This window comes from Poecilia reticulata, chromosome 16, assembly GCF_904066995.2.
Source record: "Poecilia reticulata chromosome 16, P_reticulata-male-v2, whole genome shotgun sequence".
Lineage (NCBI taxonomy): Eukaryota > Metazoa > Chordata > Actinopteri > Cyprinodontiformes > Poeciliidae > Poecilia > Poecilia reticulata.
This window is the reverse complement of record NC_088845.1, coordinates 23,995,497-24,018,396: the sequence shown is the minus strand read 5'-3', so window position 1 is coordinate 24,018,396 and position 22,900 is coordinate 23,995,497. Positions and strand designations below refer to the sequence as shown.

The window sequence follows — 22,900 nt, the reverse complement described above, 5'->3', positions numbered from 1 at the left end:
AAGACCGGACATTTTAGTGTGCACCGGACCTTCCGGTGCTAATATCTCGGTCGTTCTTTGCGGTAGAAGGAAACGGAGGGCACGGGGCTGTTCCCCGGAGTCCGGACTATCGGGCCATGGTGCGTTTTTACCGAAAAAGTGCATTTTTCGCCGTTTTTTGGACCGCTTTTCCGCGAAACGCTTAAAAATTCGTTAAAAATCGTAGGAAGGTCCTGGAGCAAATCGGACACCACCAGCGCACTCCTGGGACTCGCCCGGTTCCAACGGTGTATGACATGCCAGGGTTCCCGTCCGTTTTGACCGCTTTTTCGGGGGACCGAATGGGACCGCTTTGGCGAAAATCACTTAAAAATTCGTTAAAAATCGTAGGAAGGTCCTGGAGCAAATCGGACACCACCAGCGCACTCCTGGGACTCGTCCGGTTCCAACGATGTATGACATGTCCGGATCCGAACAAGCGTTCGGGGTCTGGGTCGTGTTTCGGGACCCTGGTAAGGCACATGACAGTGGCGCTGAGGATGATGATGTTGGAGCAGCCGATGAAGATACTCGCGTCGGGCGGGGCTGAGCGGGGGATGAGCGAGGGCTGAGACCCTCGACAGAGAACCGGGCCTAGGGGACCGGGACTTTGGTCCAGGCCTCCGTGAGTGACATCACCCGAACCGGGGGCATCCCAGGAGCACGATGGTGCCAGTCCCGGTTCGTTTGGACCGCGGGAAAGGGTACTTTTGACCCGACTTCCGGTAGACGGTTAAACACCCATAGACGACCGCAGGAAGGTCCTGGAGCGAAACGGAGGCCACCCTAGTAATCCCCGGAGCGGCCCGGATCCAACGGTGTACGGCATGAGCGGGTTCCGGGCCTTCCGGACCGCCTACTCGCCCCCCCCCCCAGGCCCGGTTAGGCGCAAATCGCTTAAAAATTCGTTAAAAATCGGGGGAACGTCCTAGGCGAAATCGGAGACCACCGGGGCACTCCTGGGACTCGCCCGGTTCTTCCAGTATATAGTTTGCCTAGGTTCCGTACGAATTTGAAATCCGGGCCTGGAGCAACAGAGACATCCAGGCCTGCAGAACCAGGCTGGGACATCCAGGCAGAGACATCCAGGCCTGCAGAACCAGGCACAGACATCCAGGCAGAGACATCCAGGCTGGGACATCCAGGCTGGGACATCCAGGCCTGCAGAACCAGGCTGGGACATCCAGGCACAGACATCCAGGCCTGCAGAACCAGGCACAGACATCCAGGCACAGACATCCAGGCAGAGACATCCAGGCCTGCAGAACCAGGCACAGACATCCAGGCACAGACATCCAGGCCTGCAGAACCATGCACAGACATCCAGGCCTGCAGAACCATGCACAGACATCCAGGCCTGCAGAACCATGCACAGACATCCAGGCCTGCAGAACCATGCACAGACATCCAGGCCTGCAGAACCAGGCTGGGACATCCAGGCACAGACATCCAGGCACAGACATCCAGGCCTGCAGAACCATGCACAGACATCCAGGCACAGACATCCAGGCCTGCAGAACCATGCACAGACATCCAGGCCTGCAGAACCAGGCTGGGACATCCAGGCCTGCAGAACCAGGCACAGACATCCATGCACAGACATCCAGGCCTGCAGAACCATGCACAGACATCCAGGCACAGACATCCAGGCCTGCAGAACCATGCACAGACATCCAGGCCTGCAGAACCAGGCTGGGACATCCAGGCCTGCAGAACCAGGCACAGACATCCAGGCACAGACATACAGGCCTGCAGAACCAGGCTGGGACATCCAGGCCTGCAGAACCAGGCTGGGACATCCAGGCCTGCAGAACCAGGCTGGGACATCCAGGCACAGACATCCAGGCCTGCAGAACCAGGCTGGGACATCCAGGCCTGCAGAACCAGGCTGGGACATCCAGGCACAGACATACAGGCCTGCAGAACCAGGCTGGGACATCCAGGCCTGCAGAACCATGCACAGACATCCAGGCACAGACATCCAGGCCTGCAGAACCAGGCTGGGACATCCAGGCCTGCAGAACCATGCACAGACATCCAGGCAGAGACATCCAGGCCTGCAGAACCAGGCACAGACATCCAGGCACAGACATCCAGGCAGAGACATCCAGGCCTGCAGAACCATGCACAGACATCCAGGCACAGACATCCAGGCCTGCAGAACCAGGCTGGGACATCCAGGCCTGCAGAACCATGCACAGACATCCAGGCAGAGACATCCAGGCCTGCAGAACCAGGCACAGACATCCAGGCACAGACATCCAGGCAGAGACATCCAGGCCTGCAGAACCAGGCACAGACATCCAGGCACAGACATCCAGGCAGAGACATCCAGGCCTGCAGAACCAGGCTGGGACATCCAGGCCTGCAGAACCAGGCACAGACATCCAGGCCTGGACATCCAGGCACAGACATCCAGGCAGAGACATCCAGGCCTGCAGAACCAGGCACAGACATCCAGGCAGAGACATCCAGGCCTGCATAACCAGGCACAGACATCCAGGCACAGACATCCAGGCCTGCAGAACCAGGCACAGACATCCAGGCACAGACATCCAGGCAGAGACATCCAGGCTGCATGGAACTCCACATAGCCTTGACCTCCAGGCCCACACCCAGACTTGGCTCCGGGGTCAGACACAGTCTTGGAACCCCCCCACCCCCGATAGAACCAGGCTCTCCACACGAACACGTGTACCTACACTTAAGCACCCCTCCTCGGACTAAACCCAGTAGTACGCAGGCCCTGGAAGCTCGTGCCCCTGGTAAGGCAACTCAGTTTTACGATGTGGCCTTGGGTTGACCGGGGAGAGGCTACCCTCCCCAGCCTCTTCCGGCCGAGCGCCCCCTGTCCGGTCCCTGGATGGGACTTAGACTTTTTCTCGCCGTCAACTGAGAACCGGGCCTGCCAGGCCCACCGGCCGAGCACGTGTACCCACACTTAAGCACCCCTCCTCGGACTACACCCAGCAGTACGCAGGCCCTGGAAGTTCGTGCCCCTGGTAAGGCAGCAGGACTTAGATTCTGGTAAAAAAAGTTGGGTTTCTCCATAGGTTTAACTGTGAAATTGCCCCGCTGTTAACGGGCGCTGACAGGGCAATTTTGATCCGATCGCGAAGCGGCTTGGCAGGCTTTGCGATCTCGTCTAGCTCTTTAAACGTACCGATTTTTATAGCTCCAGCTACTACGGTTCTTGCTGGGGGGCCGGTGCCGTTTTTAGAAATGGGGGGGTCCGGATCGACCCCACGGGGGCGTGCCTGGATTGAACAAGCGGTGGCATACGGTCCATGGGGTCGGACTGAACACCCCCACGAAGTTTCAGCTCTCTGGGACCACGTTAAGTGGTAATGCCACGCGGTTTTATTTCCAGTTACCATAACCAGGGGAAATGAGGGAAAGACCAACAGGCGAGATATTTTTTGTAAAACTTATAGTGCTGTGCAAACAGCAGGCAATGTGTTTGAATTTTGTGTTCTTTGCTTCCCCGTTTTATGTTGGTTGTTTCGCCTGATCAAACAACTTTATACAAGCAGGTAATCACAGCGAATTGCTGACAGCTGAGCATCCACATTAATGTCAAGTAGATGACGTAGTCAAAGGACCAGCATGACGAGAAGCCGAGACGAATCAAAACAATGATGAGGATGTAAATACGGCACAATCAAACGTGATGATGCCATCTGGCAGTTATTGTAATTTTGTCATCGTCATAACATGCTTTTTTAAAATCCAGTTTAGATTGTGTGATCCGTTAATTTCTATCAATTGCCTTCTGTAGGGGTACTTGTTTTTTTTTAATGCTTTTTGTTTTGCGTATCAACCAGTATGAGCCCCTGGAAAACAGCATCTCCTCGCTCAGAGTTGTTCTCAGCAGCTGACTGAAATAGTCTTAAGCTGGGACTTCTTGGGAGCAATATTTAGGCTAAGATTGGAGCTCTGTAACAGGACTCAGAATCCTGTGTTTTTTTTCCCCTCTAAGTGAACAGACTCTAAGCAGGTGATTCTGACAACACTCTTTAGTGTGGCCTTTTCACTGAGGGGAGAGAAAACGACTGTTTTCATTATCAGAAATGTATTTCACAGTAAAGCTTGAAGACTCCAAAAAGTTACACGAAACTTCTAGGAAGGAATCTGTATGGGAAACTAGCTATTTCTTCTGTACATAATTAAATAAAAATTGACAATTTTTTTGTTTTATTTTTATCATCATCAAAAGCAAATGATTAAAAAGAGATAAATGTATTGCACAGTGAAAACTGAAATCTTAGTGTCGCCTTTGATCATCTCCAAAGTGTCGCCTTTGGAGAATGGTGAACTCATTCACCATTCTGAACTTTTTTTTTGTTTAAAGTTTTTTTAAGTTTTTATATCTATATGTGTGTGTATATGTGTATATATGTATATATATATATATATATATATATATATATATATATATATATATATATATATATATATAAAGTGAGACAGAGGTAAGCGCAACCACATTCCCACAAAAAAACTACAACATTTCTGCTTGGTTTGCTTGTGTGGTGACTATGAACACTAAACAAGTGCAAGAACAAGAGAACGTATCATTACAATCAGGCCTGGTTGTTGTTTAATCTATTCATCAATCAACACTGACACAACACAACACAGCAGTCATTTTTTATTTCGAATCACAACCAAAGAAGATTGGATTGCATAACTTTCTTGGCCTGCTGATTTGTATTCAGCGAAGGGAATGTTTATTTAATTCACCCGTGCCGGGCTGCTTTGTCTGCATGTCGTCCTCCACACTCTCTTCATTTTTCTCTGGGCGTGTTTGTCTCTCTCTTCCCTTGGTATCTGCATCTGACCCCCTTGGATGGTTTCAGCATCTCAGGATGCGGTGATTGATTCCTTCTCTGGACACCTGGAAGACAAACAGCCAGCAGACTGGTTTGCAGCAAGGACTGATGTGATAAATTACTGGCCTTTTAATACACACCAAAGACAACATGAGGGGAAGACGAGAAGGGAAGAAGCCGTGTTGAAACTGTTGAGCTGAAAGAAATAGACAATGGTGTTTAAAAAAAAAAAAGGGAACATTGTTGCTACATACTGTAAGAACTCTGTGTGTAGTCAGTCACCCGTTCTCTGGACATTATGTGTTACTGTAAAAGACTCTTGCAAAGTTTGAGCAGAAAGCATTTGTAGCCTGAGGCTAAGAAATTGAATTCACCGGTTGAACGTTGCCTCCTATTTGGTCAACAGCAGCAACACTTTTTGGAATCATTTATTTAGTCATTCACAACTGGTGGGTGTGATTGAAAAAGTATTTATAGTGTATATTTTGCAGCATTAAAGTCAATAAAATGTTCCAGCATTACCTTCCTACACCTTGGATACTGAAATATGTGATCTCAAGCTAGGTATTGTAGTTTTTTGGTTTTATTGGAAAAACTGTCTTCAATGTTTGTACCAAATCAATATTGACAGAAATATGCATGAAGTGTATTCTGCACAGTAGTGAACCATGGTTTAGTGACCACATCCCTCTGACATTGTCGTTGTGTAATACCAAAATAAAAAAAGTAAAATAAAAAAAGGTCAAAGAAATTTGCCAGCTTTAACAGGTTAACATGATGAGAAGTTTTTTTTCTCTCTCTCTCTTTTAAGCTTTAGGGAAAATGTCTTTACATTAATCAAACCATTGTATCCAAGAATTGTTTGGTCTAACATCTAAATACATGTGAAAAAGGGTTGATTCTAAGCCAACGATACAGAAAGCACACAAACAAACCAGCAGCCTTTCACGTTAGCAGACAAATGAGCAGCGGTTGAAACAAGAGTCTATTAAATCCAAACCATGTTGTTATAAAAACCACTCAGTTTAGGCTACTCAGGAACAAAACAAGCATTGCACATCAAATTACCAGGAACTTGGTCGGTTGTGAAAGCATGCTGATTACTATCCAAAACAAACAATGCAATTAGTTCTGACATAACGGTTAAAGGAAAAGAACAAAACAAACACAACAATCAAATAAATCACCATTTGATCGCAAATCAAACTGATGTTCATGACGTGAAGTCATGAAGTCAATAGTTTTGTTTCTTATGGGATCACTATCTGATCTTCTAATCTACAAGAGCCTCCTCAGTGTAGGAGTTTTAACTCCACATGTTCATTTCTGAGTGGACTCTGCAGACTCTACAGTGGGAAGTATGTACATCCTCAGCTGTGACTGGAAGATCCTAATCCAATAGAAGGCTTTCTCAAATGTTTGATGATAAATAACCAGCTATTGGAAGGACAGAGAGGGTTAATTTACTGTCATTTGTGGAAGATATATCATGGAATTGGCTTTGTGTTGTCCATCTACTTTAGTTAAAGGGCTATGACTGTACACCAATGACTGTACATATGTAATCCGTGGGTTTCTGGTTCAAATCCCCGCTCCGTCTGTCTCAGCCGTTGTGTCCTTAGTGAGTAAGACACTTCAACTGTGGCTTCAACGTAGTAGCTTGCCGCCAATACATTGTGAATGGGTGATTGACTGAATGTAGTATGAACCATTTGAGGGTCCTCTGGGCTTCATAAAGCCCTAATCAAGTACAGGCCCTTTACCATTTTTACCAATGTGACCTAAAACAATGTACAATCATTCAAACCCTGAAGTTGAGAAAAGGTTTAGAAAAATTGTATTGTTCCATAATCACTTTTCTTTTTTTCCCCTGAAACCTATCCAGATCTTGAAGATGGTTAAAGAAAAGTCCAGACTTTTCAAGAGTCAGTAAGAATTTTATATGGTAAAAAAAAAAAAATCATAAAAATGTTCTCAAACGAAGAAGCTTTACTTTTAAGTGACAGACATTGAGAGGCTGCAAGATGCCCTAGGGTTATGCTGCTCATCAGGATAATACCTGCTCTGTTATCCACTTTGATTTTTAACTGATTAAGCTGCTAATGTATTATGTTCATAATGATTTGTAATAAAGCAGGATTAGGTAAAAAAAAACAACAACAAAAAACTTTTCCTCAGAATGAGCCATTTGCTAAAATAGATAAAAAAAGAAAATATCTTTGTGCTTCCCTTCAGATATAGCCAAAATAACCAAAAATTGAATTTTGAGTCTACTATTGGATGTTGTCAACCTCAAAATTCAAGAGTCAGTAAGTATATTGTATGGTAAAAAAAAAAAACATGCAGTGTGTATGTTTGTAGGTGATGAAGTGACATCACCTCTAGATGTCACTTTTTCCAACATGGTAGTTTCAGTGTAAAACAAATTTCTATCTGTTCCATTTATGTTTTTCTAATGAAAATATTGTACAAAGCCACGTCCACTGACTTTAAATAAAATGGCTTTGGTTCCATGCCTATTTCACAATTCATCGTTGCCATGGTTACACAAACATGGGGATCTGTACTTACAAAAAAATGGGTGAAGTGGCTCAAGATGAAATGTATTCAGAGTCTGGTGTTGATTTCACCAACATGGTAGTCATCATGAAGATAAGGGATAAAGTATATATCTCCACAGTTAATGACACCCCTGGGATTTGGGGGTTTAGCCTTCATAAAGTATTTATGATATGTTCATTAAGTATTGATTAAGCCGTTAGGAAGCATTTAGACACCCAGACAATCCTTATGAAAGATTAGAACTTGGCTTGAGGATGAGGAGCCCATAAGAATGAGAAATGCAGGTAGAGAAGAAGGCTGCTGAGAGAGAGAGGGAGAGAGAGAGAGATGTAAATGAAGGAAAATAAAGATGAGTGTGGTGTGCAGACGTGCAGGAAGGGAAAGAATGAGGGGACACATAGATTAGGAAGAGAATGAGAAGTGTGAGGAGGGAAAAGTTCACCTCTTTAAATATTAACTAAGCATTCAGATAGTGTTTTAGTCAGCAAGGCTACCATTAAGGGAGATTAGGTTTTAATCTTAGCGGGAGTAGGTTTGAATAGCAAGTAAGACGAAAAAGGAAATGAATATGAATGAATTCAAGTTTGGAGGAACACAGGGTAGAGGGAAGAGGTGGGCAGACGGAGGCCAAAGTCAAGAGAGATTCAGACGTAGCAACAAGGAAATGTGGAAGAATATGAATGTTTCAAAGTAGAAATAAGCAAACTCGTACTGTAATGAACAGGAAGTCTTCTTAATCACAGACTCCTTCTCTCTGAAAGTGCTCTGGCATTTTCTTTCTAAGCATCTCCGTTCACTTTGCTGTACCTGCTCATTCCTGGCAGTGCTGTGAGAAGGCTGAGATTCCCAATTTGAAGGGTTTCTACTTGAGACGCAAAAAGGCTAAGAAATGGGATTTTCAAGTACTGTCTCGCCTCGCATCCATGCATGCTGGCGTGCAAACAAAGCTGGCATTTTCGGTCGGTGTTTAATCACTGCTTTGCCCTCGGTTTACCCTCTGTATCATCAGCAGGTGTTGCCGGGTGGCGGGGTAACTAGGAGGTAGCGCGATAAGAGGCGCAGACCTTCTACAGTAAGGCAGAATTGAGGTTTAATGGGGCTGAAAACACTAGCTGACTGGTTGGCTGGCAGGCCAAACACAGTAAAAGGAGAGGCACAGTTGGTGTGAAGCTGTTTCCAGAGCATGACAGATGTTGCAAAGAGAGAGACAGAGTGACAAAGAAACAGAGCCAGAAAGGGGACAGCATAAGAGAGAGAGAGTGACTCATCTGCAACACCTGCCGAGCGAGAGATCACCGTCAGATAACTTTGTGCAAACAGCAACTTTAACCAAAGTCAAGAAGAGTTCTTTTACAAGTGGATGTGTCTTTCAGGTTTCTGTCACCCGTTTTCACACTAAAGGTGAAATAAACAGCAGTGAGTTTAAAGCCTATTTGAAGCTTAAAAAAGGTTTTTATTTTCAGAGATTTCATGAAATATTTGCAGCTTTATGCCGTTAAGAAAATAAATTTAGAATATGCTAGTTTTAAAACTTAACATGTCTTGACTGAAATAGCCTAATTTTAGTTTTAAAATTAATAACTTATTCTGGCCTATTGACCTTTATTTTACCTGTAGTTACAGCAGATCGTTTGCTAAGATCTTCTGATCTGCCCTTTGTCTGTGTGGGAAAACAATCAGGAGAAGTTCCAGCTTTTCACACTGATCCGTGAAAAGCCATAAAACAACCGGAATTTCAGGAGAGTCTCAGATTCCACTTTATTTCGATAAAGGGGACAAACGGCTTTAGAGAGAGGGTCCGAGACAGCTCCTGGTTGGATGAGCAAAGATACGCCTTATTTGAATAAATTAAAGACAAGAATACGCCTTTACTATAAAACTTTCTACACAGAAGTAACAAATTAGATTTGCTCTTGCAGTTCCTTCTTCTTCTTTCCATTTGTCTCAGGTAAATGAATGTTTGTCTCTGTTGTTCTGCAGTTTCTGTTGTAATTTCATACGTTGTCTTCTATTGGATTAAACTCTGCACTTCTGGGACGTCAACACAGAGGTGTTGGGTTTTTTTCTGTGTGGCTACACGTGGCCCGCCGGGAGGACCTGGGATCCAAAAGAGGAAGATAGAGCCAGACATTTCCAAAATATACTATAACTTAAAATCCTCTTCAACAATGCTCTGTTTGATTTGCCTTGGGAAGTCTGAACTTGGATCTGGGAATAAAATATCAAAAACTAAGTTAAGCAGATTTTAGTTCCAAGTTGTAAAGAAATGACTTGCATTCTGTAAGTCTGTAAAGTTTGACCTGTCAATTTCAATTCAAGCATAGTGTGTGATTGTTTCATCTTTCTATCTGAGCAGGTTGTGGTCATCCAACAACCAAATCTGAATTCCAACTTTAGGGGAAACTTTGTGTATATTTTTTTGTTGAAATATGAAATGTTTTGAGATCCAGTCATCCACACTAATCGAGCAAAGTAACAATTTAAAACAACTGTGTTGCAGTTTACTGTAGCCTGCATTTCCATTTTTTTCTGTGATTTTCTTTGACAGTTCTTGTCCTTGCAATTTTGTTTCTGCGTAGTGCACCAAAACAAAGTTTCATCTACGTTTCATACCAACCACGCTTTGATTCATAACCTGCAGGGAGATGTTTTGTACCTACACTGACAAAATATGGAAAGTAATTTTCTATAATCTACTAATTGTCTTGGAAATGTGAGTGTGTGACTCCGGGTGATGTCTACCAGCAGAAAGTCAATTTGAGTTATTTTGGCCTAATAAGGGTTCATCACGCATCAGACCAAAATTTCCCCCAAAATGGATCAGAACCAAAATCAACAGGAGTGGTGTTGTACAGTTTTTCTTAGGTAACATGATTGGGTAAAATTGCACATAAGGGGGAAGAAAATAAGGGGCAAAAAAAAAAAACAAAAGCCAAATGCAGGTGTGAATTAGCAAAGGGGTGAAATAGAACAGAGCCATGCTGCGAGTTCAGGGTGTATTTCCTTGTAACACTTAACCCACTCTCTAAGTGTCCTCACTTGTGCTTACTCTATTTGACCATTTCACTACTTGTTCATCTACTTGTTCATCTTCTCAACCAGGGTGTATTTCCTTGTAACACTTAACCCACTCTCTAAGTGTCCTCACTTGTGCTTACTCTATTTGACCATTTCACTACTTGTTCATCTACTTGTTCATCTTCTCAACCAGGGTGTATTTCCTTGTAACACTTAACCCACTCTCTAAGTGTCCTCACTTGTGCTTACTCTATTTGACCATTTCACTACTTGTTCATCTACTTGTTCATCTTCTCAACCAGGGTGTATTTCCTTGTAACACTTAACCCACTCTCTAAGTGTCCTCACTTGTGCTTACTCTATTTGACCATTTCACTACTTGTTCATCTTCTCAACCAGCTCGTCTTTGTTCACTCATCAGTGACTCCATTAGTAAATATTTCCCTTATAAAAACTAAAAAATAACTAACTCTTCTTATCTCAATTCATGCTGCATATTCCCAGCTTGTTTCTGCTGTTATTTCCTATGCATTTGTCTTGTATGTTTCTCATTGCATCTTGCAACACCTTCCAGTACATCTATGGTAATGCCATGCACTTGTCGTAAGAAAGCATAATAAGGACTATTTATATTTGGTGCTACTTAATGTATTTGTTTATACACTTCAGTTAGGGAATACAATCTACTGAGGTTGGGATCAATCTGTGCATAAAACCAGCAGTTTAGTCTGGTTATTTTTTTTCTGTTGCTGACCTGGATTTATCCAGTCAGATTTGTTCTGCTTGTTTTTGGTTTCTTTTCCTAAGTTCCCCTAGAGGAGCGCTGTCATAGAAGACATTTTAGGAGGTTTTTTTGTCTTTTTTCCCCCACAAATTTCTTTTGCTGTGAAGCTTTTTTAGAAAAAAAGTTTCTGTTCCTGTTCAAGAATGAGCAAATCGATTCCACACGCTGTGCCCCGGTGTCCTCCTGGTTGACATTTCACCTCGCGACTCTGTCCCAGAAACATTTTAATAAGGACCGAGTTGGAAAGCGTTGAAACCTGACTCACTTTAATCATGCAAGATGATCCAAGAATGATTTCAGTGACGTAACCCTTTCATGAAGATGATGATTCTGAGACCAGTGACAGATTCCACAGCTGTTACACTCGACTCCTTTGATGTTTCTTCTTTCATGTGTCCCCCTGCTTGTCTTAATGTGACACATAAGCATGTACGCAAACGCAACAGATAACATTCAAAGCCTGTTGCCCCATATGTGAAGACAACCTCCCCAGTCATTAGGTTGGAAACTGACACATGAAAATCCTGGTCTGCCACGCACCTTGATTTTTCAGAATCCAAAAGAAAAGGTGATTTCAGAATTTTTCACCTGGACTGTTCTGCCTGCACTGACTCAATTCTTGCACGGACGGCTTTGGTCGCAGCCTTCTTGGCTTTGAGCTCACTCCCTTCAAACATCTATCAATCCTCCATAGATGAGAGCAATATTTAGGTGCTAAGGGAGCCTAAAGGGTCTTTATTTTTTATGCCACAGAAACAGAAGGTGTTCGCATAGCAGGACACGTATGTCACACCCACAGAGCGTGTTTTCCTAATGACTTCAGTTAAATGAAATTATTTTACCTTGTGTCTCATATCCTGCATTTTTTATAACAAGTGAAGGTAACATAGCTGCATGATTGTGCAGTAAAATAGCATTATGTGCCTGGAAAATACGTAATGATGCCCCTTTAATCCTATATCCCTGTATGTCTGTTGTAATTTTCGGTATGTTTGGGATTGCAATGTATTATTTGTATAACAAATGTTTTTATATACAGTTATAATTTTCACCAATAATAATAATAATCGGACGCTCAGTTTCTTTAGACCTGTGTGTCTTTCTTGCTTTTAGGAAACTGTGAAGTGATTTATTGGAAGTGTGTCTTTGTAATTTATGGAACATGCATTTACTCTTTCCTTTCTCTGCAGCAGGTTGCATATCAAACCATCGTTGCCGTACAACCTTTCCATGCAAACCATCCCCCTTTAATTGAGAAACACCAAACGGAGAGGTTTTGGCCTTTTGCAGAGAGTCATTTGCATTGCGATCTGTCAGACAGAAAAACCAAACAATCTCAGTATACACATCTTAACCCACTGAGTGACACACCAGAGGGAGGCCCCCCACTTACCGCATGAAGATTTACTTCAACTTTGATAGCATTTCTTCATCCATAGGGGTTTTCCTTCTTGCTTCAGGGGTTTTGGAGTGTGGGGTTAGTGTAATGCATTTTCAAAACAGTTTCCATTCCTCTTAGGAGTATGCCTCTTGGGTTTAATTCGCTGCTATTTTTCTGTGAAATATTCAGTCATAAATATGGAAATAAACAATGCATCCGTCAGTGGATCAAACAGCAATCAAATAAGTTTTTATTTTAATTTTTATTGCCTTATATTTTTGAAAGGAAGAAATACATAAAGTACCACAACATTGTAACAATTCTTTGTTTCTCTGCAGTCAGTTAATAGTGTTTACACAATAAATGTAAAATTTATTTTCTAATGAAACTGTCAGGGTCCTTCCATTGTTCTGAAATATTTTTTTTTTATTGTAATTCACCTGCAGTTTTTGTTTCTATGTTTTCCTAAAGGTGACTGGGTCAAATATGTCTATGTTTTTTGTTTAACATCAATCTTAATGCAAAGAATTAAACACTCTGTCCTTGTCTTTCACTGTCTCTCCACAGCAACAGGAGCAGGACCCCACAAACCTCTACATTTCCAACCTGCCGGTGTCGATGGATGAGCAGGAGCTGGAAAACATGCTGAAGCCCTTTGGTCATGTTATTTCCACGCGGATACTGAGAGACGCCAACGGTCTGAGCAGAGGAGTCGGCTTTGCTAGGTGCATACACAGTGAAATGGAAAAACGCCTCACTCCGAGAGTCGTATGAAATTGAAATTTCGTTTGTTTTTCTAGCATGTTGGAAACGAAGGTTAGTCGTTTCATTTATTGGTGCAAAGTCAATTTGTTAGTGCAGTTGACTGGGCTTCCACACATCATGTAGTGTAACTGTGTCATCACTGAGTGTAAACTGGTTGGGCTAATTGATTTATTTGCACATTTCCGGAGTTTTTTTTTTCCTGTCAAGTGTCTTTAGATGACATTGTTTGAGAATTGCCATGCTGTGAAATGAATTACGTTTAACTTTTTTAATTTATTTGTTTTTATTTTTTTAGCTGATTTCATTGCAAAACACAAGGTTTTTGTACAGTAACCAAGCATTGGCATATTGTTTTTGTGTGTGTAAATGTCTGTAAATAAGCAAAAACAATATTCATAGCTTTGGTCAGAAATTGAACCTGTATGCTAAGAAAATGCAACTATTTGAGAAATGTGGTCAGTAACTGCATATTGTGTGAAAACAACACAAGACCGGACAACTGCAGGACCTCCGCAAAACTAATGTCGGGCTAATTGTGTTTGGAGTTTTGAAAAGGTGGTTGCAGGTTGGACATGTGCTTCCTAGTAACTGGGTAAACAAATACTAAACGTTACAATAACCACTTTTGCTATATAAGATACAACAACATAAGCAATTTGCAACCAAATGACTTGGAGCTCCAGCAATAAAAAAAGGGAAATTCTACCTCTCTGTACCTCAAACACTTTTGTCCACTGTGTGTGTGTACGTGCATGTGTGGTCCTCTCAGTTACACCGTAGAGTGTGCCAGTGATTAGAATGCAGTCAAGTATGTATTCTGGGTCACTGACTGTACAAAGAAAACCCAAGACCCACACAGAGACATACATACCCACATCCTAAACTCCCCCCTCGCCACTCACAGCCTGTGCCCTCTGTCACCGTCTTTCTCCTCCGCTTAAACACACACACACACGCACACGCACACACACACACACATTGATGCACTGGCTTTTGCTTGCCAAGCAGGCAATTAGTCATTGAGCTGTGATTGGGTGAACAGAGCTGAATAGGGGCAGACAAAGAGGACATGACACACAACAGATCAGACTGAATGGAGCTTTTAAACTGGGACAAAGGGGAGGAAACCCCATAGAAAACAGACACACGCACACACACACACACACACATGCACGCATACATTTTTCACAGGCAGAGAAAAACACCTAAGCATTAATCCTTTAACTGGCAAGCGTTTACACACTTACTGAAATGTAGGACGCTTTTGCATGCGTTCATAGCCGCATACAACACATTCACTTTTGATGAGCCATGAAATCTTTCGTGCTTCCTCACACCTAAACAAAATCCGAAATCACCTTTCTTTCTCTCCGTTACAGGATGGAGTCGACGGAGAAGTGCGACGTGGTGATCCAGAATTTCAACGGCAAATTTCTGAAAACCCCTCCAGGCATGACAGGTAGGTGTAAACTGAGAGAATAGAATACGCTTACACTTACAGACTACGTTGAATTATATTCGCCGTTGTGTTTACTCAACACATTTTGGTTGTTATTAGTGGTTACCCTTGCACTACTCTCCCCTCTCTGTACAAGCGGGAATGTTTTCTTGTTTTTAAGGTTCTCTATTTTGTTTAAATAAAAAAAAAGTGACATCAAAATGCCAATTGCTGCACTTGGACTTTCCTTCAAGCCCTCATTTATAGAATTTATAAAGTCCTTTAGTTTTCCAGGCACCCAGTGTTTATGGAGGAAGGATGTTTTTATCAGTTTTCAGTTTTAGCAATTGTCTGAGCATAAAACTACACAAGTGTGACTGATCACATATCATTATCTCCGCTCTCTCTTTGCTTCCGACTCTTTAGGCCTCCTTGAGTTAATTTGGTATGAGGATTTGTGTGATTAGTCCTTCCTCTGTAAAAAAGGGAAAAGGAAAAAAAAAAAGATATTCTGAGACTAACCCTTGCTTAGGCACATGTGCACACCCAGACTGACATCGCTTAAAGCAAACAATCTGCCTGTGATTGTCCTCAAAGTAATTGGATAAAGAAGCTGGTTTTCTTTGAAGCACACAAAACAAGCCAACAGCATGCAACAGATATGGAGAAAATGAGGGGACACAACAAAGAAAGTGGCAAAATTTGAAAGAAGAAGTGAATATACAGAAAAATAAAACATGGGTAAGACTGGAGCAAGAAATAAAGGGAAAGAAGAGCAGTTCCCCGGCAGCATCGTTTGTGTTCGGAGCTGATTATCATTGATTAAAAAAAAGCTCAAAGTTGGAGGTTCTGGTTCCACTTCATTTAATATAACACTTGTAAGGAAAACAAGAAAAGCACACACAAATATAAGCATATTGAATAAGCAGTTAAAGATATCATAATCTTAACTCTTTTATGTATTGTGTTTGCAATGCATCTCCCCAGTCTTTCTGATGGGTTTACTTGTTCTCTTCTGTCACTGTCTTTAGGCCATACAGCGATCAAAGAGTTGAGAAACTTATGAGAGAAATACCTGACTGGAAATCCTAAAAAACACAATGTGTCTGTACAAATTCCAAGACTATCCACCGAGAGCAATTCAGCATAGAAAAAAAAAAGAATAAAGTGATATTAGGCAAGGCAAGTCTATTTGCATATCACATTTAAGCATCAATGCAAATCAGAATGCTCTCTATTAAACCTCTTTTATATTTTAATTGATATGATTCAGATGCAGATTCAGATCTATTTGAAATATTTTCTAATGCAACATGCTATTAGATGAAACGGAAACTGCCAGTTCTTAAATGATCAATATCTCCAAAACAAATTAAATTATTAATTACCTCTTTGCCTGCAGCAGCATTTTTTTGTTGTTGTAATGCAAAATTAAATGTATACGTGATTACAACCCCCTTAATAAAACGCAGATTACATATTATTATAGTACAGCATGCCCCGTTACTGGTTATTACAAACACCTAAAACACATGTACATGATTGTGCTTCTTTAAGTTTTCTGTTCTTATTAAAATTTGCAGTAGATTATACAAAAATATACTGTAAAGTTATCAACCCTGTTCTGTAGGAAGACCAGGATGACGTTGTTGGTCGAGACATAATGCTCCACCAAAGGATAAAAGCTGCCATTGGTCATATTTACAGAGTAAAAATCTCTCAACAACCGAACCGTTACTGATTCGCTGCTTTCTGACTCCTCCAAGCAGCGTCTTTTATCAAACTTAACAGTTTTCTCTGCGCTTTACTTCTTGCTCAGACTAAACTTTATTAGGTCGTCTCATCCAGATCCATAAAATGTTGATTTCTGTTTGTTTCGGATGTACAAAGTCTATTGAAGGAAAAACGTTGGAAAAACGATTGATTTCCAGAGGGGGGAAATAAATGTGCTGGAAACAGCTTGAGCTCTCCCAACGTATCAATGCCTTTTACTGAGCCGAGCGAGATCCAGCACTCCAATCTGAAATGTAAATCAAGTAATCACAAGTTATGTGACTGGTTGCCTGCTGCATTTTCTTCTCTGTGTTTTTGCAGCTCGTGCCTCCATACAGCGAGTGTAAAAGTCAGCGCCAGTGGGAAACCTTTCCGATCCGTTCACGCGCTGCACAGTTTTGTCAAACGGCTTGATGTCAGAATGTGATGTTAAAACAAATCAGAGGGCACGTCGATTCAAGACATTTAAATACAAGGACGTCGTCTTTGACAATCTATTCACTAACCTAGCATGAAAACATTTTCACTTCCTCAGATTTCCTGGACTTTAAGACACTGCCCTGATTTATTATATATGTATTGAAAATCTCGATTCAACTCTGAGTCAGAAGACATTGATTTCCTGTTACTCATTTGAAGCAAGGGGTTTTTAAAAAAATAATTTTCAGAACTTATTCAAGCCCTTTTTCCTCTCTTTTTTTCCAACTTAATTGCTTCATCCTTTCTTTTTCCTCATATGTCTCACATTTAAGATTCCTTGCCAGTTTTCACCACTGATATGCGGTTCCCCCCCCCCCTTCTCCCTGGGGGCACTGCTTTCTTTATACCATATTTCCCCCCAATTGTTTCAGCTGTTTTGTCTGCCATCAGATTTGTTTTAATGGTTGCTGTTGCTGTGCTTTGCCCTGTTGGAAACACATGTAAGCTCCAGAATTTGATCAACAACTAAACCGGGCTGCCTCTGACTTTTCTGGCATGTTGAAAGCAGACATTCTGTCTTCACACACGCTGGCACGCTGGATAGTTGGAAGACGAAGTATTTTTCTCCATCTAATGAAATCCGACTTACTTTCTGATCATTTTGGCCAATTATTTGACCTTTTGAGTTCACAAACAGACTGTTTTGTGGGCCACTTAACTAAACTCTTTAGATTTTAAGTATGGAATAATAATTGAATGAAATGGTAGTATCACAATAAAAGTAACCTACCTCATCCCGATGAAGTTAAACCTTGTGCAATTTTACGTTTTCTTCCATAAAACAAGCGCAATGTAAAAATGGGGAAACATGGCTGAAGGTTAGCTTCTACATAATGCTTCATATGTAGATGTCTTTTTAGATTTGTTCTCGGTGAGATGGAAGAAATATGACAGCTGCTTTAGTTCTCACCCTTAATTTTAATTTTTATGAATTTATGATGAATGTGTCTTTTAGATTTTACGACATTTTACGCACCCAGTCAGCCGGCCAGCCCTGTTAGAGGTGATGGGTTACTCCTTGGACAGATCCATTAATTTTTTAGTCTAGGTGTTTTAATTCCACAAACAATTTGTCAGCATCCGCTTGTCTTGATCCTTGACCAACTAACCATCTGGAGCACATGTTGTTTTCTCAGAGAGCTTTGAAGGGCGTTGCTTCACCTCACTGATTTTTTTTCCCCATTTAGTTGTTTTTGTAGATTAAATCTTTTTTTTTTCAAATGAATATTTTAGCATGTTGTTTGCTAGTGGATATTTTTCATAGCACATTTCCTGCACCAGATGTTGGGTCTCACACGTTGCTTATATGAAAGAAGCAACATATGTATGGTATCTCTGCAGGATTCTTGCTTATTTGTTGGATTTGATCTACCAAAGCTAATATCTGTGTTGGTAAAAAAATAAATAAAAAATAATAATTGCATATAATAGGAATAAACAATTTACAAGTGCCACTGTCACAGCACAGATTATTGATTTAATTATATTTTGGGTTAATGACTTTTATGTGGATAATATTTCTAAGGAATGTTCTAGCACCTCCATGTAACTCATTGCTTATTTTGAAGGAATAGTGAGATAATGTTTCATTTTTACAATAAAATATAATCTAACATTTTTAAAAAGGCAAAATATCAAAGATAATATAAAACAAATAAACTGTGTAAACAAATTTTTTTGAGTAACATATTGAAACCAACAAATCCTCATCACTTATTGTTCAACAATGATAAATCATTGCACTGTATGGCTTAAAACCTGTGCACTGCTTCATAGATCTGCTGTTTTGTTTTTGTTAGTTTCAACCTTAAAATCATCATCACCACATATATTTTAATGTTTCTATAATTACCAGTAGAAGATGTTGTAAATCCATTATAAATGCACTTTATACTCCAAACTGAGTGAAAGAGGAGTGTGTTTTACTGTAGTCTGAATTCCCTTCTCTCATATCCTTTAAACAAGATATACATAAAATGTGTTCTGCGTTGGAGTTGCCGAGGTTTCTTTATTTCCCTGCTAAAGTTTCCCGCAGCTGCACTAACAGTGTGTGATCTGCTCCTTCCAGTACAAGCCACCCACCTTCTTACCAGTAAACAAGTCCTGCCATTTGAGCAGAAAAGGTCAAAGATTGAAGACTGTAACTCAGTAAACAATTTTTTTTGTCCACTGAATTCACCTATACACATTTAAGCATGTACAAATAAAACTCAGTCAAAAGTTTTAAAAGTTGACTTTTTATCATGTTAAAAGTTGTTTCAGTTGTTTACTTTTTTTTTTAACTTTTAGACAATTTAGTGCACAGAGAGATGATCATTTAATCTATAAATCATTATTTCTTGTTTTTACTTTGACTTAAAAATATAGTTCTGACTGGACCTCACATTACAACACTGTTAGTCTGTAATGAGTCAGTCATTTTAGATGTAATCAAACAGAAATTACTATTGGAATCACAATGTGTATCAAAACAAGTACAATGGCTGAAAAGAATAAATTAATATCATGAGCTGGTGTTTCTCCATGGACATTCTTCAGTGGTTCTTACTGGAATGGCATAAATATATAGGATCATGACAACAGGACACGAGGAACAGTTTTAAACAAATTATCCATGTAGGGGTAGTTATTATCTATAACTTCCAACCAAATGCTGCAGGCTGCTGAAAAGCAACCGTGAAAGGAAGCAGAAAAACATACACATTACAAGTAACTATGTCTGCATACAGGTGACCTTTGCTCTTGTTGATTTGTGTTTTATTGCTATTCTCTTACTGCATATCAAGTTCTCAATTAGGGAATAACAAGTTGACTGTTGTAGGTTTCATCATGAGTCTCAGAGGGACTGTCATGATGGCTGTTAATGCCCATTAAGTGAATTTAGGTCCTTGGACCATTTATACCTCTTCAATTCCTGCCTTGCAGGCCCAGTTTTACAGTCTGTCTAATAAAATGATGTCAATACTCCTCCCCAAGCCAAGCTATGATTTATTTGGTGTATTTGGACAACCCAGAACTTGATTGTCCTTGAATCACTTCCAAAGGAGAAACAATATACTGGAACAACATCACAACCATTGCATGAGTCTTAATCATTTACCTAAAAACGATGTCTTACATGTAATACTGTAATGTGGAACAATCAGAACTTGTTATATGTGGAACAATCAGAACTTGTTATATACTTTTTTTTTTAGCTCCTAAGCTCTTTGCAGGTTTTCCCCATAATGGATCTTGAGTCTGACACTGGCCTGCTGAAATCTGAGGACCCTTGTATATACAAAGTTGTAAAATGTGTTTTTCATATTGTTTTAAATGTCCACAATCGACTTGATGTAGAATCCAGTTGAATAACTTGCCATTCCACATCGTTTTATTTCAATGTAGTGAACTTTGGTGGATTTGCTGGGGTCAAATTTCATTTTTGGTATATGGCTCACATTATGTTAAAGCATTCTTAAAGCTTGGGAGATTTTATATTGGAATCTGTAACAGTAAGAGTTTCAGTCCCTAAGGCATAAAAGCAAAGCAAATCAGAATATTTCCATTAAAGTTTGCCTGGAAAAAAATGTCTTGCTAGACTGGTGCAACACATCGCTATATTTGAATCAACTATCCAGCTCACATTATTCCTGAAGGTTTTGTTTTGTTTTGGAGTTTTTTGTCAGGGGGTTATGCATAGTTTAGCTTTAATGCTGATTTTGGGCAGCCAAAGCTCACCGTACAGGTCAAATATACAGAATGCAATATCTGACCAAAACGTACAAGCTGACAGCTGCAAGGCATTCCTGGAATTAATTTTTTAGACTCTTTGTGACTTCTGTTTGCCTCGGTGGAAATTTTCTGTCGTTTAGCTGTCAGACCAACGCAGACTGGCCGCTGACATTGGTGTTCTTTGGTTAAGCACAGACAAATGTTTGTCAGACATTCACAACCTCACGTTTTATCTCAACATACTATACGTAGAACCTTCACAATTCAATGTTTTCCAATTCTGTTTGAGAGATGTGTCTGCCTGCCGTTTGTTTAGAAGCCTCTTCAATTCTAGACGTTCCTACTAGGACCCCGATCCAGGGTCTTTGGTGTATGCTCTTTATACGTTCGCCCCATCCACACATTGGCTCTACTCCTGCTTTTTTCCCACAGTCCAAAATATATTGAAGTTAGTTGGTCGCTAAGAATTGACTTCTAATGTGTGCGTTTGGCCCGTTTTGTATGAATTTGTGTTAACTTGTGGCGACTTGTCCAGAGTGAGCCTCAAAACTTACCTTATTTATCTGCAAAAAAAAATTTAAATCATCACTTGTTTTTTAACTCAAAAACTTAAGAAAAAGAAGCACAATATTTTGCTTTGGATTAAAAATATCGGATTTATTTATATTGTTTTTTTTTTATCAACTTTCCATCTGAATTTATTTTATCGTATGCAGAGTGTAAACATGTTTTTGCATTTAAATTAATGTCATTTTACAGCCTTGAAACCGAAAAACAAGCAGTGTTTCTTTGTTCTTTGTTGGGGAAAAATAATTTTTAAACTTACTTATAAGTCAGTTAACTATAATAAGTGTAAAGTGTATAATTAAAATGTTTATGCTAACGCCGCTGCTAAGTAAAGTAAGAATTTCTGTTTACTTCAGAGGACTCATTTTTATGCAGGCACAACAAGAAAATAGTAAACAGAGTTTCAGCTGTTTTTTTGGGGGGTTCTGCTTTAGAAAAGACAGATAAAAACATGCTCTGCCAGAATACTTGATGTGTTGTCAGCTGTTGTCGCCGTGTCTTGCTCTGTTTGCTCGACCAGGGAAACAGAACAGCTACTGAGCACAGATACAGCTTTCATGTCTGTGCTAAACTTCAGAGTTTTGTCATGGTACAGCATTTCAAATGTGTGGTTGAAATTCAATTTTCTTTGTTGTTTTTCATTATGAATCATGAAATTCAGAGTAGCCTTCTACTGTCGACAAAATATTGTTTTCCATTTTGACTTGTGTTAACACACATGAAAACAACTTGGTAAAATTTGTTCTGTTTTTGTCATTTTGCTGAAAAATTACTGTGCCCTCTGCTATTGTTCAGATGAATGAAAGGATGCATGATAAAATCTATGAAAATGTTTTGTCACAACGGTGGAAATTCGCAAGGCCGCTGCTTATTTCTGCACTAGATTCACAAAGCAAATTTCACTGAATACACACACGCAAACAAGCTACACGGTAGGTGCTAAAGTGATGAAAAGGGAAACAAATTTTCTTCACACACGGTTTTATGTTGAAACGGAGATGTTTAAAACATGCAGGACACTCTACGTCCTCTGCATGAGGAGGTCTTTTAGTCATTTCATCCCAGTATGATGGAGTTGGGACACTTCCAGAAGTTGCAGGATATCAGTGCTCAAGGATTAGAGATTAAACCTCCTCTTCCACAAGTTGGAGCTCAGAGTTGAAGGCTCGCTATAATTCCAGCAACAAACAGAGAAGGATAGACAGCTCAGCTGACAGTCATTTGGCGTTTCCCAGGATACCGGACAATATCTTTTAAATGTTGTAGCTTTCAACATGTGTTGGACTTTTATGTCTCAGCCCACCTGAGGTGTTGAATTTGATTATGTTCCTTACATTATATTAACGCGAACAGCTTTTGTGTAGTTATGTAACTACATAGGAGAATGTGGGTCCCAGAGTCTGTCTGACAAAATAACAGTCTTCGTACAGCTAAATTTGTGGCTTATCAAAGCGCAAGCAAATCTCTTTCACATTACATAAAACATCAAGCTGTCTAAATAAATAGCCTATTATACTTTTAAATATGTTTTTGACTCGTGCTGTTGCAGAAGAATTTGCTTGTAACAG

At 40.7% G+C, this 22,900-nt stretch overlaps 1 protein-coding gene across 3 annotated transcripts in view; it reads left to right on the top strand.

Annotated features, from left to right (window-relative positions):
• LOC103478357 (RNA-binding motif, single-stranded-interacting protein 3) overlaps nt 1-22,900 on the top strand; it is a 149,767-nt gene that overhangs the window by 95,487 nt on the left and 31,380 nt on the right. For all 3 annotated transcript variants that reach the window (XM_017309584.2, XM_008432132.3, XM_008432138.3), the window contains exons 5-6: nt 13,163-13,320; nt 14,740-14,819. In XM_017309584.2, the coding sequence (XP_017165073.1) occupies nt 13,163-13,320; nt 14,740-14,819 (238 nt within the window). The remainder of the gene's footprint in view (nt 1-13,162; nt 13,321-14,739; nt 14,820-22,900) is intronic.